The 16,239-nt window shown below is 45.8% G+C and overlaps 1 protein-coding gene across 1 annotated transcript in view; it reads left to right on the forward strand.

Annotated features, from left to right (window-relative positions):
• The first annotated feature begins 4,232 nt into the window (after positions 1 to 4,232).
• The window catches only part of LOC138662986 (oocyte zinc finger protein XlCOF6-like), a 49,383-nt gene continuing 37,376 nt past the window's right edge, over positions 4,233 to 16,239 (forward strand). Inside the window, exon 1 of the mRNA XM_069749017.1 lies at positions 4,233 to 4,276. Within this exon, the coding sequence (XP_069605118.1) occupies positions 4,250 to 4,276 (27 nt within the window). The 5' untranslated portion in view covers positions 4,233 to 4,249. The remainder of the gene's footprint in view (positions 4,277 to 16,239) is intronic.

The following is a 16,239-nucleotide window of genomic DNA, read 5'->3' on the forward strand; positions in this document are numbered from 1 at the left end:
ATATATCTGGCATAACACAGGTTGACAGTCAGGTTGGTCATCCACCTAGGCCAAGTTCCGCACATGCTGGACACCCGCCATCACCATCACCACCCCCAACCTACCAGAACCTGTAATTTCTCCAAACCAGTTTTTGGCCTGTCATTTACGCTATTTTTGGTGTTAAGTTATTTGCGCCCTTGGCATGTTATGCTTTCTTGTTTGCTCAGGTTAATATGCCTACAATTACATATGATGTGAATATGTTTTTGGCTACTAGATATATGCTTTGAGCAGTAAAAATTGTTTAACAAATATGAGTGTTATGTATTGTTATCACTACTGTGGTGCAGTGACCCACGTTACAGCCAAGGGGCGCTGTGTGTGCGCTGCAAGATGCGTTTGGAGGCATAAATGTGATGAAACAGTGACTGGCAGAGTTGTGAATGGCCGATGTGTCACAGAAAGAGTCTGCGTGGTAAATCTGATGCAATGTCGTTGTTCTGGGACCTGTAGTCCCTCAAGAGATTCTATAGTTATGAAGGGAGACTTACTAGGCTAGTTATGTGAGATGGGCGGGACAAACTAGCCACACATCCACACTCCCACCCAGGGGAGTGGTTAAAAGGTATATAATGTGACCAGGGTGTGGGTCACATGTCCCTGTGTTTGGATCTGAATGGTCCAAGTGCAAGGCCCTGGAAGCCTGTGTTGGAAATCCTGGGAATTCCTGAATAGCACATGGTTGGGCTTTGTCACTGAGTGGCCTGTGTGCTGTAGGTCCTGGATGGTCAGTGTTGGATTGTCCTGGGATGGACTGGAGTCCTGGAAGCACCTGAAGACCGTGCACCTGGACGGTCTGTGTTGAGGACCTGGGACTGACATGAAGTCAGTGTGAGGAGTGGAACTCCTGAAAGGTAATACTGGACAAGGGGATTATAATATACGGCAGAGAGGCCTATCTGCTACATGAACTGACTGATGTCCTATAATGTTTTGTGGCTGTAATGAAATGGACTGTCTGGTTTATGTGGAGTTTAAATAAACCATGTGGGCAGATTTATGTGAAGTACCGTGCCTGAGTGCTTGAATCCTATGCCAAGCGAGTGTCCCCCAAGACACGTAGTGGGTGAAACGCTACACTACATACATGATGTGACAACTTAACAAAATAAGTATTTTGTAAGGACAAACACTACACTATTCTAACAGGAACATTATTTCATTTATTAAGTTAAAATATAACTAAAGATTAAAGCAAAACAGCATTGTCTTGCCAGACAGTCGATCCCTCTGGTGACACAAAATAATTTGTTAACACATCACAAACTTTTAGGCCTGAGGGCTGATGACGTGAAGGAAGAACACGTGTAGTAGACAAGACAGTATTTGCAGAATCAACTTCATCATCAGCAGATGATGGGCAATCATGGTATCTTGTAAAGTTGTGAAGAACAACACATGCTTTTATCACGCCATTGACATTGCCTTCACTCAGTTGAATTGCGGACTGAAGTACCCGCCATTTTGCAGTGAGAATGCCGAATGAACACTCTACCAGACGGCGGGCACGGGAAAGACGCAAATTAAAAATTCACCGCTGGTAGTCCAGGCCTCTTCATGGATAGGGCCTCATGACGTTCCTTGATAATTGAAACGCCTCATCGGCTACCATCATGTGAGGCACCGCATCTGAATTAGCCCCTGGTATGTGACTTGGGGGTGGCAGATCCAATTCATTGTTGCGCAGCTGCCAACCCATAATGGAAGAACTGAAGACTCTAGTCTCCAGTTCTCCCATAGGCCCCAATATCTACAATTATAAACCTGTAGTTGCTGTCAACCAGGGCCAACAGCACTACAGAGAAAAACTGCTTATTATAGAATTGGGTCCCTGAACCTGGCGGCTTACGCACACGGATGTGCTTTCCGTCCAGAGCCCCAATACAGTGCGGAAACTGGCTCGTGTCCTGAAATCCTTGTGTAATACGTAAGCAGTCTGCCATTTTAGGCTCAGGCATCACCTCTTGATGGAGTCTTCTCCAGATTTCTGTGCATGTATTCCGCACAATTCCAGAAATTGTGGATTTGCCCAGTAAAAACTCTAAATGCAGTGCCGCATATGAAAGGCCAGTGGCAAGGAATCTAAAAGAAAACAGAGTATGTTTAAAATTAAAAAAAGAAACACATTACAGTGTTATATGGGCAAAAACTAAGATTAGATAAGTAAGAAGCCATGTTTAATCAAACATTAAGGACATGCGATGGCTTTGATGTTCTATAAACTAAAATATTATAAAAGCACAAATGATGTTGAAGTTACATAACAATTTAATGATCTAATTATAAAGGGTAAGACCATGAAAGTAAAAAAAATTATTTGTAAAAAGAAGATTTCTACATACCGTAACATAAGGATAAGGCGCTCCTCTGCAGAAATAGATTTGCGCATCCTGGTGTCCTTCTTGGTGATCTCTGGTCGCAAAATCTCCAACAAAATATCAAACGTTTGTATCCTCATCCGACAATAGTTGAAGAACTTGTCTGATTTGTCCTCAGAGCAGCATACAGACGGCTGAAATGGCCTTTATTGATCCGTTGCTTCAAAAGTGGATGTACCCACATCCGTGTCCCCCTTCTCGGATCTACAATAACTGGGTATGGCTGCCCAAAACGTTGGGAAAGTACCCAGTTGTAAAGCACATGCTCTGTGGTGTTAAAGGGACACTGTCACCTGAATTTGGAGGGAACAATCTTCAGCCATGGAGGCGGGGTTTTGGGGTTTTTGATTCACCCTTTCCTTACCCGCTGGCTGCATGCTGGCTGCAATATTGGATTGAAGTTCATTCTCTGTCCTCCGTAGTACATGCCTGCACAAGGCAATCTTGCACAGCGCAGGCGTGTACTATGGAGGACAGAGAATGAACTTCAATCCAATATTGCAGCCAGCATGCAGCCAGCGGGTAAGGAAAGGGTGAATCAAAAACACAAAAACCCCGCCTCCATGGCTGAAGATTGTTCCCTCCAAATTCAGGTGACAGTGTCCCTTTTAAAGTCAGTAGATCAGACATGTTGCTCAGCAAGAAGAAATCCACCAACACAAGCAAGGACTGTACTGCATAGATTGGTGGCTGCCACCTGTTTTACGGCCATTAAATAGTGTTCTTGATGATGATTCAAATTTTTTTCAGGTGAAAAAACTGTTATATGTCCATTTTGCAAGCCTGCGAGAAAATCTCGCCATACGGATGTCACACGGATGTCAAACGGATCATTTGATGCGAGAAAATCGCATCCTCGCACTGCACACGGATCACTGTTTTGTTAACATTTCTGCGATTCTCATCCGTGAAAAACGGACCGTTTTTTTTATACGTTGTGTGTGTCCCCGGCCTTACACATATTCTCTCTCTTGCTTCTGCTTTTCTTATGAAATGGCGAGGAGAATATTTGACTTGTCCAATGCCCTTCATGTTGAGCAAGTGCAAAATATTCTGCTTGATGATGAGACAGACCCCTTACAGCTAGAAGATTTAGGGGAAGAAAGTGACATTGATTCAGAAGATGATGTGGAAGAATGTCCAGATGTGTCTGATACAGATCAAGATGGAGAGAGTGAGGAGGATGCTCAAGACATAGAAACAGATTACTTTTATGGTTATTACACCTGATTATGTGTATTCTCATTTATTACATTCCTATTAAGGGAACTGATCACTTTTAGAGCATTGAAATTTTAAAAAAATGAAAATATAGCCAATTTTCTAGCCTGTGCCGGACAGGCGCAATGCCCCTAAACTCGTTATGAAACATATTGCCCCTGACGGAGGGTTAATCTCTCTGAAGTCCAAGCATGGAAGCCGCCCTCCATCTTATTACCAAACCCCCACAGTGACTGGAGAGGGGCATGGCCGTATATGACCCTTAGCCGGACACTGGAAGGGGGTAAATAAGCGAGATTTCAGCATTTTAGCTCCTGTGTGGAGGCGATAGCACAATCATATGCCGCCATATACTAGACGTCCGGTAATAATTCCCTCATGTGTGGGGTCTATTTGTCTCCAGAGAAATCACACGTTACATTCCACACAGAACATTGTGTAGAAAAGGCGGCGCGAGGTAATTGTGCCAGTAGTGAGGGCGAATAATGGCGGAAATGTCACTGACTGAGGAGAAGTCTCCATGTAGCGTCTTCACTGCGGATCACGTGACCCCTGACTCCTCCCCCTGTGACCTCATCACAGGTCCTGTGCGCACAGAGCAGCCATATATGTGGAGTGCGGCTCTGCAGGTGGAGGTATGTGGAGATTCCCCATTACTGAGCGCGGGGACATTAACCCCTTCTGCACGGAGACTCTTCTGGGGTTGTTGTTGCCACTTTATAAGAATCATAATGTTGTTATTCGGTTTCCTGTAATAGATACATACGAGCCAACTATGGAGGACAGGAAGTGAGGGAGCGGATTGTTCTCCTAGTACAGGGCCCCTTTCTTGGCCCCACACAGTGTAATGCCCCCATTATGCCCTGTAAGCAGGTTCTGCCCCACACCCAGCTGCCTCGGACACTTTACCATGAGCTGGTACCTCAGATTTTTCCCCGCACCCCTTTCCTTTGTTGGCGCCAAATCTGTTCTGCCTTTGGGGCTCCGGCCTTTATAATATCAGTAACTGCGTCATCAAGGTCTCCTGACCAGGTGCACCCTCTAGACTCTTCCCTCCGGAAACCCTCCCTCTTCCCATTGATGTCACATGGTCCCGTCTGGACGGCAGATAGCAGTCTGTACAAATGCAGCACAGCCCTGAGGAGTCTTTTTTTATGACTCTCCTTTTTACACCCCTTATGTAATATATATGATGGCGCTCACACAGTATAATGTTTCCACAGTACTGGCATCTCTCGTAAAAAAGGGATTTTCACACTACCGCCATACACAGTATAATGTTCTCATAGTACCGTCATACTCCCACACACAGTATAATGTTCTCATAGTACCGCCATACCCACACAGTATAATGTTCTCATAGTACCGCCACACCCCCACACACAGTATAATGTTCTCATAGTACCGCCATATTCCCACACACAGTATAATGTTCCTACAGTACCTCCATCCCACCACACATAGTATAATCTTCTCATAGTACCGCCATACCCCCACACACAGTATAATCTTCTCATAGTACCGCTTTAACCTCACACACAGTATAAAGTTACCACAGTGTAATCATCCCACCACACACAGTATATTGTTCCCACAATAATGGCTTCCCACAGACACAGGATAATGTTTCGACAGGACTGGCATCCCCCTCACATACACAGTATAATGTCCCCACAGAACTGCCATCCCCCCACTTTTTAATGTTCCCACAGTACTGCCCCCTACATGCACAATATGGTACTATCAACGTCACTGACTACCTCCGACCACCGACAGTTGATAACTACTCACTTAGCCTCATTCTTGGTGCAAATACTGATGAACCCAGGATCTATGAGATATTTTCCATACAATAGTTGGATAGGCAGGAGTGCATCATCCATACAGGTAGCCCACTTGTTTGCTATGATTCCTATGAATTGACAGGGCTCGGTGGGGTGTGGTATTGGTCACCTTCTCCTTCCCATCATCACAATTTCAGCGATATCCACACTCCCATGACGGTGATGAAGCACCCCCAGACACAGGGCCACAGGTTCTCTCTGTACCGGTCCTCTCTGTCTCAGTCCTAGGATTATCACGGTGGCTGGACCCGGTCCGTGACCCTTCTAAGGGGCGCCCAATGAAAGGGTGGTAAAAGTTGTTAGGTGTTTGTGACGCCACCTGCGGTATTCGGTCAGAGTGACCGGCGCTGCTTGGGGTCCGCTGGGGGTGATGTGATGGCAGCTAGATGGTATACCTTCCCACAGGTGAAGTAGATCTCCAGGGCTTCCCAGTGGTGTAGGTGGCGATGGTGTGAGGCGCAGTAAATAATGAGGACACAGGGTTGCAGTCTCTTTACCTCATTACTGATGACTTCAGGATCCTCAATCCAGAGCACTGTTAACAGGGCTGGCGGAGACCGGCCGGTCCGAAGGCACATCCAGAGTTCCCTTTGCAGGTGGAAATCAGTGCCTACCAACTAGCGCCTGTGTGTTGTAGTCCTTCCCTGCTGAGCATTCGGGATAGTCCTCACAACTGTCGTTTCTATTCTGATGTTCTGCTTCATCCCCCTGTTTGTTATGGCTAGGACGCACCCGTTTGACGGGAAGGCTCGGAGCGATTCTGGGACCCTAGAGACGCCCCTCTCCACGCTTGCCCCCTATGTCTTCTTAGGTGATGTATGTTAGACAGCCAACCTGTAATCAACTGTCCTGCCTCTGTTTGAAGTAATGCTTGGAGTCAGTTACTTCCTCGGCGTTCTGGCCACCGGCTACGCACCTCAGTAGCATGTTGCCGATCTCGGGGCACGACTCCTACTGGTTCTCCTTTGTGCTTTGATCTCGTTTCTCACTTCTCCACAATCTGCTTCGCTTTGTGTCCTTCCTTTAGATGCCGCCGCAAGGTAGTGCAGGCGCAGCTCTGTAACGATCTGTCCTTGTCGCTAAGTCACTGCCAGGTTCCCACGTTGTTGTCAATTCTACTCTTGGGTTCCCTCCAGTGGTTGTAGGTGGGAATGCAGCAGTCCTGGCCAGGTGTATCTGCTGAGTGCAATTCTGACTGGGATATTTAGGTGTGCAGGATTCATTAGTCCTTGCCAGTTGTCAATGTTCCTTGTGAAGTGTTGGATCACTTTCTGGCTTCTCCTGCTTAGCTGCCAAATTCAGCAAAGATACGTGTTTGGTTTTTTGTGTCTGTGGCACACTGCTGTGTGCTTGTTTTTGTTTGTATTCCTGCTCTGATTGTAGGATTCGCTGGAGTTGCAGATATACGCTCCTACGTCTTTAGTTAGATGTAGGAAGTTTTTGTACATTCTGCTGTGGATGTTTTTGAAGGGTTTTAATACTGACCGCACAGAACTCTGTTCTATCCTGTCCTATTTAGCTAGAGGGCCTCCTGTGCTAATCCTGTTTTTCTGCCTGTGTATGTTTTTCCTCTCCAACTCACCGCCAATATTTGTGGGGGGCTGTCTATCCTTTGGGGATCTGCTCTGAGGCAAGATAGTATTCCTATTTCCATCTTTAGGGGTAGTTGACAATGCTTTGTTTGTGAAAGGGTGTAAGTGTCTCTTTGGGGTGCAGTAGGTTTCTTTTTTGGGCTTTATTTTTTCTCCCTCATCTATAGAGATGGATCCGGTTAAGGTTCAGGCCATTCATGATTGGATTCAACCCACATCCGTGAAGAGCCTTCAGAAATTTTTGGGTTTTGCACATTTTTATCGCCGTTTCATTGCTAATTTTTCCAGCGTGGTTAAACCCTTCCCCGATTTGACGAAGAAAGGCGCTGATGTGGCGACTTGGTCCTCTGCGGCTGTCTCTGCCTTTCAGGAGCTTAAACGTCGATTTACTTCTGCTCCGGTGTTGCGCCAACCGGATGTTTCTCTTCCGTTTCAGGTTGAGGTTGACGCTTCTGAGATTGGGGCAGGGGCCGTTTTGTCTCAGAGGGATCCTGTTGGTTCCTTAATCAAACCGTTGCCTTCTTTTCCCGTAAATTTTCACCTGCTGAACGCAATTATGATGTCGGCAATCGAGAGTTTTTGGCTACGAAGTGGGCGTTTGAGGAGTGGCGACATTGGCTTGAGGGAGCTAAGCACCGTATTGTGGTCTTGACCGATCATAAGAATTTGATTTACCTCGAGTCTGCTAAACGGCTGAATCCTAGACAGGCTCGATGGTCCTTGTTTTTTTCCCGTTTTGATTTCGCGGTCTCGTACCTTCCAGGTTCTAAGAATATTAAGGCTGATGCCCTCTCTAGGGTTTTTTGCCTGATTCTCCTGAGATCTTAGAGCCGGTCGGTATTCTGAAAGAGGGGGTGGTCCTTTCTGCCATTTCCCCTGATTTACGACGGGTTCTTCAGGAATTTCAGGCTGACAAACCTGACCGCTGTCCTGTGGGGAAACTGTTTGTTCCTGACAGATGGACTAGTAGAGTGATTTCTGAGGTGCACTGTTCTGTGTTGGCTGGTCATCCTGGCATTTTTGGTACCAGAGATTTGGTTGGTAGGTCCTTTTGGTGGCCTTCATTGTCGCGTGATGTGCGTTCTTTTGTGCAGTCCTGTGGGACTTGTGCGCGGGCCAAGCCTTGTTGTTCCCGTGCTAGTGGGTTGCTTTTGCCATTGCCAGTCCCTGAGAGGCCCTGGACGCATATTTCGATGGATTTTATTTCTGATCTTCCGGTCTCCCAAAAGATGTCTGTTATCTGGGTTGTTTGTGACCGGTTCTCTAAGATGGTTCATTTGGTGCCTTTGCCTAAATTGCCTTCCTCTTCAGATTTGGTTCCGTTGTTTTTTCAGCATGTGGTTCGTTTGCATGGTATTCCGGAGAATATTGTGTCCGACAGAGGTTCCCAGTTTGTTTCTAGGTTTTGGCGGGCCTTTTGTGCTAGGCTGGGCATTGATTTGTCTTTTTCTTCATTTCATCCTCAGACAAATGGCCAGACCGAGCAAACTAATCAGACTTTGGAGACTTATTTGAGATGCTTTGTGTCTGCTGATCAGGATGATTGGGTGGCTTTATTGCCATTGGCTGAGTTTGCCCTTAATAATCGGGCTAGTTCGGCTACCTTGGTTTCGCCTTTCTTTTGTAATTTTGGTTTTCATCCTCGTTTTTCTTCTGGGCAGGTTGAGCCTTCTGACTGTCCTGGTGTGAATTCTGTGGTGGACAGGTTGCAGCAGATTTGGGCTCATGTGGTGGACAATTTGGTGTTGTCTCAAGAGGAGGCTCAACGTTTTGCTAATCGTTGTCAGTGTGTTGGTTCCCGGCTTCGGGTTGGGGATCTGGTCTGGTTGTCTTCCCGTCATGTTCCTATGAAGGTTTCTTCTCCTAAGTTTAAGCCTTGGTTTATTGGTCCTTATAGGATTTCTGAGATTATTAATCCAGTGTCTTTTCGACTGGCGCTTCCGGCCTCTTTTGCTATCCATAATGTCTTCCTTAGATCTTTGTTGCGGAAATATGTGGAGCCCGTTGTTCCCTCTGTTGATCCTCCGGCCCCTGTGTTGGTTGATGGGGAGTTGGAATATGTTGTTGAGAAGATTTTGGATTCCCATTTTTCGAGGCGGAAGCTTCAGTACCTGGTCAAATGGAAGGGTTATGGCCAGGAGGATAATTCTTGGGTTTTTGCCTCTGATGTCCATGCTGCTGATTTGGTCCGTGCCTTTCATCTGGCTCATCCTGATCGTCCTGGGGGCCCTGGTGAGGGTTCGGTGACCTCTCCTCAAGGGGGGGGTACTTGTTGTTAATTCCGCTCTTGGGCTCCCTCCGGTGGTTGTAAGTGGCACTTTTGTGAGTTCTGCTCTTGGCTCCCTCCGGTGGTTTTAAGTGGAATGGCTGCTCCTTGGATTTAGCAGTCTGCAGCTGCTTCCACTGATTGTCTTTCTGCTCGGCTATTTATGCCTGGCTCTTTCCTTCAGCCAGTGCCAGTTGTCTATGGTTCCTGGTTGGATTCACATCTCTGCTTGGATTTCCCTGATATCCTGACCAGTTCAGCAAAGATAAGTCCTTGCTTTGCTCTTTTCTGTCCACATGTTGTGGACTTAATTGTTCTGTGCATTCTATGTTTTGTCCAGCTTGTCAGTATGGATTAATTCAGTTAGCTGGAAGCTCTGGGAAGCAGATTTACCCTCCACACCTTTAGTCAGGTGTGGAGATTTTTGTAAACTCTGTGTGGATTTTTTGTAGTTTTTAATACTGACCGCACAGTATCCTGTCCTGTCCTATCTATCTAGCTAGACTGGCCTCCTTTGCTACATCCTGGTTTCATTCTATGTATGTCTTTTCCCTCTCCACTCACAGTCATTACTTGTGGGGGCTATCTATCCTTTGGGGATTTTCTTTGAGGCAAGATAGCTTTCCTGTTTCTATCTTTAGGGGTAGTTAGTTCTCAGGCTGTGACAAGGTGTCTAGGGAGTGACAGGAACATCCCACAGCTACTTCTAGTGTTGTGTTGAGCTTAGGAACTGCGGTCAGTACAGGTACCACCTCCTTCAGAGCTCGTCCCATGTTGCTCCTAAACCACCAGTTCATAACAGTACAAGTGGCCAAAAATGAATTAAATGCATCTCAAAAGAAGGGAAAAAAAATTCTGAGCCATTTTTTTTTCTGTGCTCTGTTTTGTCTTTTTTTTCCTCTTGATCTCTGGGTGGTTCAGGATTTATGCTCTGGCATGGATGTTCAGGGTTTGTTTTCTCGTGTGGATCAACTTGCTGCAAGAGTACAGAGTATCCAAGATTATGTTGTCCAGACTCTGGCTTTAGAGCCTAGAATTCCTACTCCTGATTTGTTTTTTGGGGACAGATCCAAGTTTTTGAACTTTAAAAATAACTGCAAATTGTTTTTTGCTTTGAAACCCCGTTCTTCTGGTGATCCCATTCAGCAAGTTAAAATCATCATATCCTTGCTGCGTGGTGACCCTCAGGACTGGGCATTCTCCCTTGAATCAGGGGATCCGGCATTGCTGAATGTAGACGCATTTTTTCAAGCGCTCGGATTATTGTCTGACGAACCTAATTCTGTGGATCATGCAGAAAAAACCCTGTTGGCCCTGTGTCAAGGTCAGGAAGCGGCAGAATTATACTGCCAGAAATTTAGAAAATGGTCTGTGCTCACTAAATGGAATGAGGATGCTCTGGCTGCAATTTTCAGAAAAGATCTTTCTGAAGCCCTTAAAGATGTTATGGTGGGCTTCCCTACGCCTGCTGGTTTGAGCGAATCTATGTCTCTAGCCATTCAGATTGATCGGCGTCTGCACGAGCGCAAAGCTGTGCACCATATGGCAGTGTCTTCTGAGCAGAGTCCTGAGCCTATGCAATGTGATAGGATTTTGACTAGAACAGAACGGCAGGAATTCAGACGTCAGAATAGGCTGTGTTTTTACTGTGGTGATTCTGCTCATGTTATCTCTGATTGCCCTAAGCGATTGCCCTAAGCATACTAAGAGGGTTGCTAGGTCTGTTACCATCAGTACTGTACAGCCTAAATTTCTCTTATCTGTGACCCTGATTTGCTCATTGTCGTCCTTTTCTGTCATGGCATTTGTGGATTCAGGTGCTGCCCTGAACTTAATGGACTTAGAATTCGCCAGGCGCTGTGGCTTTTCCTTGCAGCCTTTGCAGAGCCCTATTCCTTTGAGGGGCATTGATGCTACACCATTGGCCAAGGATAAACCTCAGTACTGGACGCAGATGACCATGTACATGGCTCCAGCACATCAGGAAGATTGCCGTTTTCTGGTGTTGCATAACTTGCATGATGTTGTTGTACTGGGTTTTCCATGGTTACAGGAACATAATCCGTTGCTGGATTGGAAAACTATGTCTGTGACTAGTTGGGGTTGTCAAGGGGTACATAGTGACGTTCCTTTGATGTCAATTTCCTCTTCCCTCTATTCTGAGGTCCCTGAGTTTTTGTCGGATTTCCAGGATGTATTTGATGAGCCCAAGTCCAGTTCCCTTCCACCGCACAGGGACTGTGATTGTGCTATTGACTTGATTCCTGGCTACAAGTTCCCTAAGGGCCGACTTTTCAATCTGTCAGTGCCAGAGCATGCCACCATGCGGAGTTATGCTAAGGAGTCTTTGGAGAAGGGGCATATTCGGCCGTCTTCGTCACCATTGGGAGCGGGTTTCTTTTTTGTTGCTAAGAAGGATGGCTCCTTGAGACCTGTATAGATTATCGTTTTCTTAATAAGATCACGGTCAAATTCCAATACCCCTTGCCTTTGCTTTCTGATTTGTTTGCTCGGATTAAGGGGGCTAGTTGGTTTACTAAGATTGACCTTCGAGGGGCATATAATCTTGTTCGTATTAAACAGGGTGACGAATGGAAAACTGCATTTAATACGCCCGAAGGCCATTTTAAATACCTTGTGATGCCATTCGGGCTCTCTAATGCTCCATCTGTGTTCCAATCTTTCATGCATGATATTTTCCGCAATTATCTTGATAAATTCATGGTTGTATATTTGGATGATATTTTGATTTTTTCCGATGATTGGGAGTCTCATGTGAAGCAGGTCAGGATGGTATTCCAGATCCTTTGTGATAATGCTTTATTTGTGAAGGGGTCTAAGTGCCTATTCGGAGTTCAGAAGGTCTCTTTTTGGGGTTTTATTTTTTCTCCCTCGTCTATGGAAATGGATCCTGTTAAGGTCCAAGCCATTCATGACTGGATTCAACCCACATCTGTGAAGAGCCTTCAGAAATTTTTGGGCTTTGCTAATTTCTATCGCTGTTTCATTGCCAACTTTTCCAGTGTGGTTAAGCCCCTTACTGATTTGACGAAGAAAGGCGCTGATGTGACGAATTGGTCCTCTGCGGCTGTTGAGGCCTTTCGGGAGCTTAAACGCCGATTTACTTCTGCCCCCGTGTTGCGTCAGCCGGATGTTTCTCTTCCTTTTCAGGTTGAGGTTGACGCTTCTGAGATTGGGGCAGGGGCCGTTTTGTCTCAGAGGAATTCTGATGGTTCTTTGATGAAACCGTGTGCTTTTTTTTCCAGAAAGTTTTCGCCGGCGGAGCGCAATTATGACGTCGGCAATCGTGAGTTGTTGGCTATGAAGTGGGCATTTGAAGAGTGGCGACATTGGCTTGAGGGAGCCAAGCACCGCGTTGTGGTCTTGACTGATCATAAGAATCTGATTTACCTCGAGTCGGCCAAGCGGCTGAACCCTAGACAGGCTTGATGGTCCCTGTTTTTCTCCCGTTTTGATTTTGTGGTCTCGTATCTTCTGGGATCTAAGAATGTTAAGGCTGATTCCCTCTCTAGGAGTTTTTTGCCTGATTCTCCCTGAGTCCTTGAGCTGGTTGGCATTCTTAAGAAAGGGGTGATTCTTTCTGCCATCTCCCCTGATTTGCGACGGGTGCTTCAGGAATTTCAGGCTGATAAACCTGACCGCTGTCCAGTGGGGAAGCTGTTTGTTCCTGATAGATGTAAAGGCACAGATGATTGGCCTCGGGGAGACCAAAACATCCAACACCGCGGAGACACCATCACGTGTTTCTCAACTCAGTGATTCCAGAACACTGCCCCCATCCCTTACGGGAAATATGCAGATGCATGTACAGAAGCTGCGGAGACACCATCACGTGTTTCTCGACGCAAGCAGTGAATAGCCAGGCCTTTCCCCGGAAGGAACAACCACGGGAAGGGCAGCATCCTATGAAGGAAAGCTGTTGTGAGTTCTGTTTTTGGGCTCCCTCTGGTGGTTACTGATGGTACTGGGTGACTTGTCTTTCCTGGGTTTCTGGGTTCCACCTGTTCCATCAGCATATGGGAGTTTCCTATTTAACCTGGCTTTGCTGGCATTTCCTCGCCGGTTATCAATGTATCCAGTGTGTCTTGTTACCTCTGCTCCCTGCTCCTAGAACCTTCTGGACAAGCTAAGTTTGGATTTTCCTGTTTTGTGTTTTGCTTAATTTGGTTTTTAGTCCAGCCTGCAGATATGTGATTCTCTGCTGCTGGTTGCTCTAGTGGGCTGAAATTGCTTTTCATGTACCATGAGTTGGCACATGAGTTCAAGTAATTTCAGGATGGTTTTTTGAAGGGTTTTTCGCTGACCGCGCAGTTCACTTTTGTATCCTCTGCTATCTAGCTTTAGCGGGCCTCATTTTGCTGAAACTGTTTTCATACTACGTATGTGCTTTCCTCTCATTTCACCGTCATTATATGTGGGGGGCTGCTATTTGCTGTGGGGTATTTCTCTGGAGGCAAGAGAGGTCTGTGTTTCTTCTGATAGGGGAAGTTAGATCTTCGGCTGGAGCGAGACGTCTAGGATCATCGTAGGCACGTTCCCCGGCTACTTTTATTTGTGTGTTCGGTTCAGGGTCGCGGTCAGCTCAGGTTCCATCGCCCTAGAGCTTGTTTGTATCTGTGCTTGTCCTTTTTGTGATCCCCAGCCATTGGGATCATGACAGTATAACCGGCACACAAAGTGTTAATTGTATTGGCTGAAGTAGGAGGATAAGTAGTCTGAGGAAGTTTTTTTTTTTTTTTTTTTCCCCTCAGAGTTTGCTGCCTAGCCTTATTGCAGCCTGGCTACTTCCTCCTCCTCTTAATCTTTGAATGGCTCTGATCTCAGCTGTTTATTATGGACGTCCAGAGTTTGGCTTCCAGCCTGAATAATCTTGCCACTAAGGTTCAAAATATACAGGATTTTGTTGTACATGCTCCTATGTCTGAACCTAGAATTCCTGTCCCAGAGTTTTTTTCTGGAGATAGATCTCGTTTTCTGAATTTTAGGAACAATTGCAAGTTGTTTCTTTCTTTGAAATCTCGCTCCTCTGGAGACCCTGCTCAGCAAGTCAAGATAATTATATCTTTCCTGCGGGGTGACCCTCAGGATTGGGCATTTGCATTGGCACCAGGGGACCCTGCGTTGCTTAATGCAGATGCGTTTTTTCTGGCATTGGGTTTGCTCTATGAGGAACCTAACCAAGAGATTCAGGCTGAAAAAGCTTTGTTGGCCCTCTCTCAGGGGCAAGATGAAGCAGAAATTTATTGTCAAAAATTTCGGAAGTGGTCGGTACTTACTCAGTGGAATGAGTGCGCTCTGGCTGCAAAGTTTAGAGATGGCCTTTCTGAGGCCATTAAAGATGTTATGGTGGGGTTCCCTGCGCCTGATGGTCTGAATGAGTCTATGACTATGGCTGTTCAGATTGATCGGCGTTTACGGGAGCGCAAACCTGTGCATCATTTGGCGGTGTCGTCTGAACCGTCACCTGAGATAATGCAATGTGATAGAATTCAGTCCAGAAGTGAACGGCAAAAGTATAGGCGGAAAAAAGGGTTGTGCTTTTATTGTGGTGATTCAGCTCATGTTATATCAGCATGCTCTAAACGCACAAAAAAGGTTGATAAGTCTGTTGCCATTAGTACTTTACAGTCTAAGTTCATTCTGTCTGTGACTCTGATTTGTTCATTATCATCCATTTCCGTCGATGCCTATGTGGATTCAGGCGCTGCCCTGAGTCTTATGGATTGGTCATTTGCCAATCGCTGTGGGTTTAGTCTGGAGCCTCTGGAAGTCCCTATTCCTTTGAAGGGAATTGACTCTACACCTTTGGCTATGAATAAACCTCAGTACTGGACACAAGTGACCATGCGTATCACTCCCGTTCATCAGGAGGTGATTCGCTTCCTGGTACTGTATAATTTGCATGATGTTCTAGTACTTGGTCTGCCATGGTTACAAACTCATAATCCAGTCCTTGACTGGAAATCAGTGTCTGTGTTAAGCTGGGGTTGTCAGGGGGTTCATGATGATGCACCTCCGATTTCTATCGCTTCATCTACTCCTTCTGAGATTCCTGTGTTTTTGTCTGACTATCGGGATGTTTTTGAGGAGCCTAAGCTCAGTTCGCTTCCTCCTCACAGGGATTGCGATTGTGCTATAAATTTAATTCCGGGCAGTAAATTTCCTAAAGGTCGTTTGTTCAATCTGTCAGTGCCAGAGCATACTGCTATGCGGGATTATGTTAAGGAGTCCTTGGAAAAGGGACATATCCGTCCATCTTTGTCCCCTTTGGGAGCAGGTTTTTTTTTCGTGGCCAAGAAAGATGGTTCCTTGAGGCCTTGTATAGATTATCGTCTTTTGAATAAGATTACCGTAAAATATCAGTATCCTTTGCCATTGTTGACTGATTTGTTTGCTCGCATTAAGGGGGCTAAATGGTTCACTAAGATTGATCTTCGGGGTGCGTATAATCTTATACGAATAAAGCAAGGTGATGAGTGGAAAACCGCATTTAATACGCCTGAGGGCCATTTTGAGTATTTGGTAATGCCTTTTGGACTTTCTAATGCTCCTTCAGTCTTCCAGTCCTTTATGCACGATATTTTCCGTGAATATCTGGATAAATTTATGATTGTGTATTTGGATGATATTTTGGTTTTTTCTGATGACTGGGAGTCTCATGTTCAGCAGGTCAGGAAGGTGTTTCAGGTCCTGCAGGCCAATTCCTTGTTTGTAAAAGGCTCAAAGTGTCTCTTTGGAGTCCAGAAGATTTCTTTCTTGGGGTATATTTTTTCCCCTTCTACTATTGAGATGGATCCCGTCAAGGTTCAGGCTATTTGTGACTGGACGCAGCCTACATCTCTTAAGAGTCTACAGAAGTTCTTGGGCTTTGCTAA

Source organism: Ranitomeya imitator, chromosome 2 (assembly GCF_032444005.1).
Source record: "Ranitomeya imitator isolate aRanImi1 chromosome 2, aRanImi1.pri, whole genome shotgun sequence".
NCBI classification, from domain to species: Eukaryota; Metazoa; Chordata; class Amphibia; order Anura; family Dendrobatidae; genus Ranitomeya; species Ranitomeya imitator.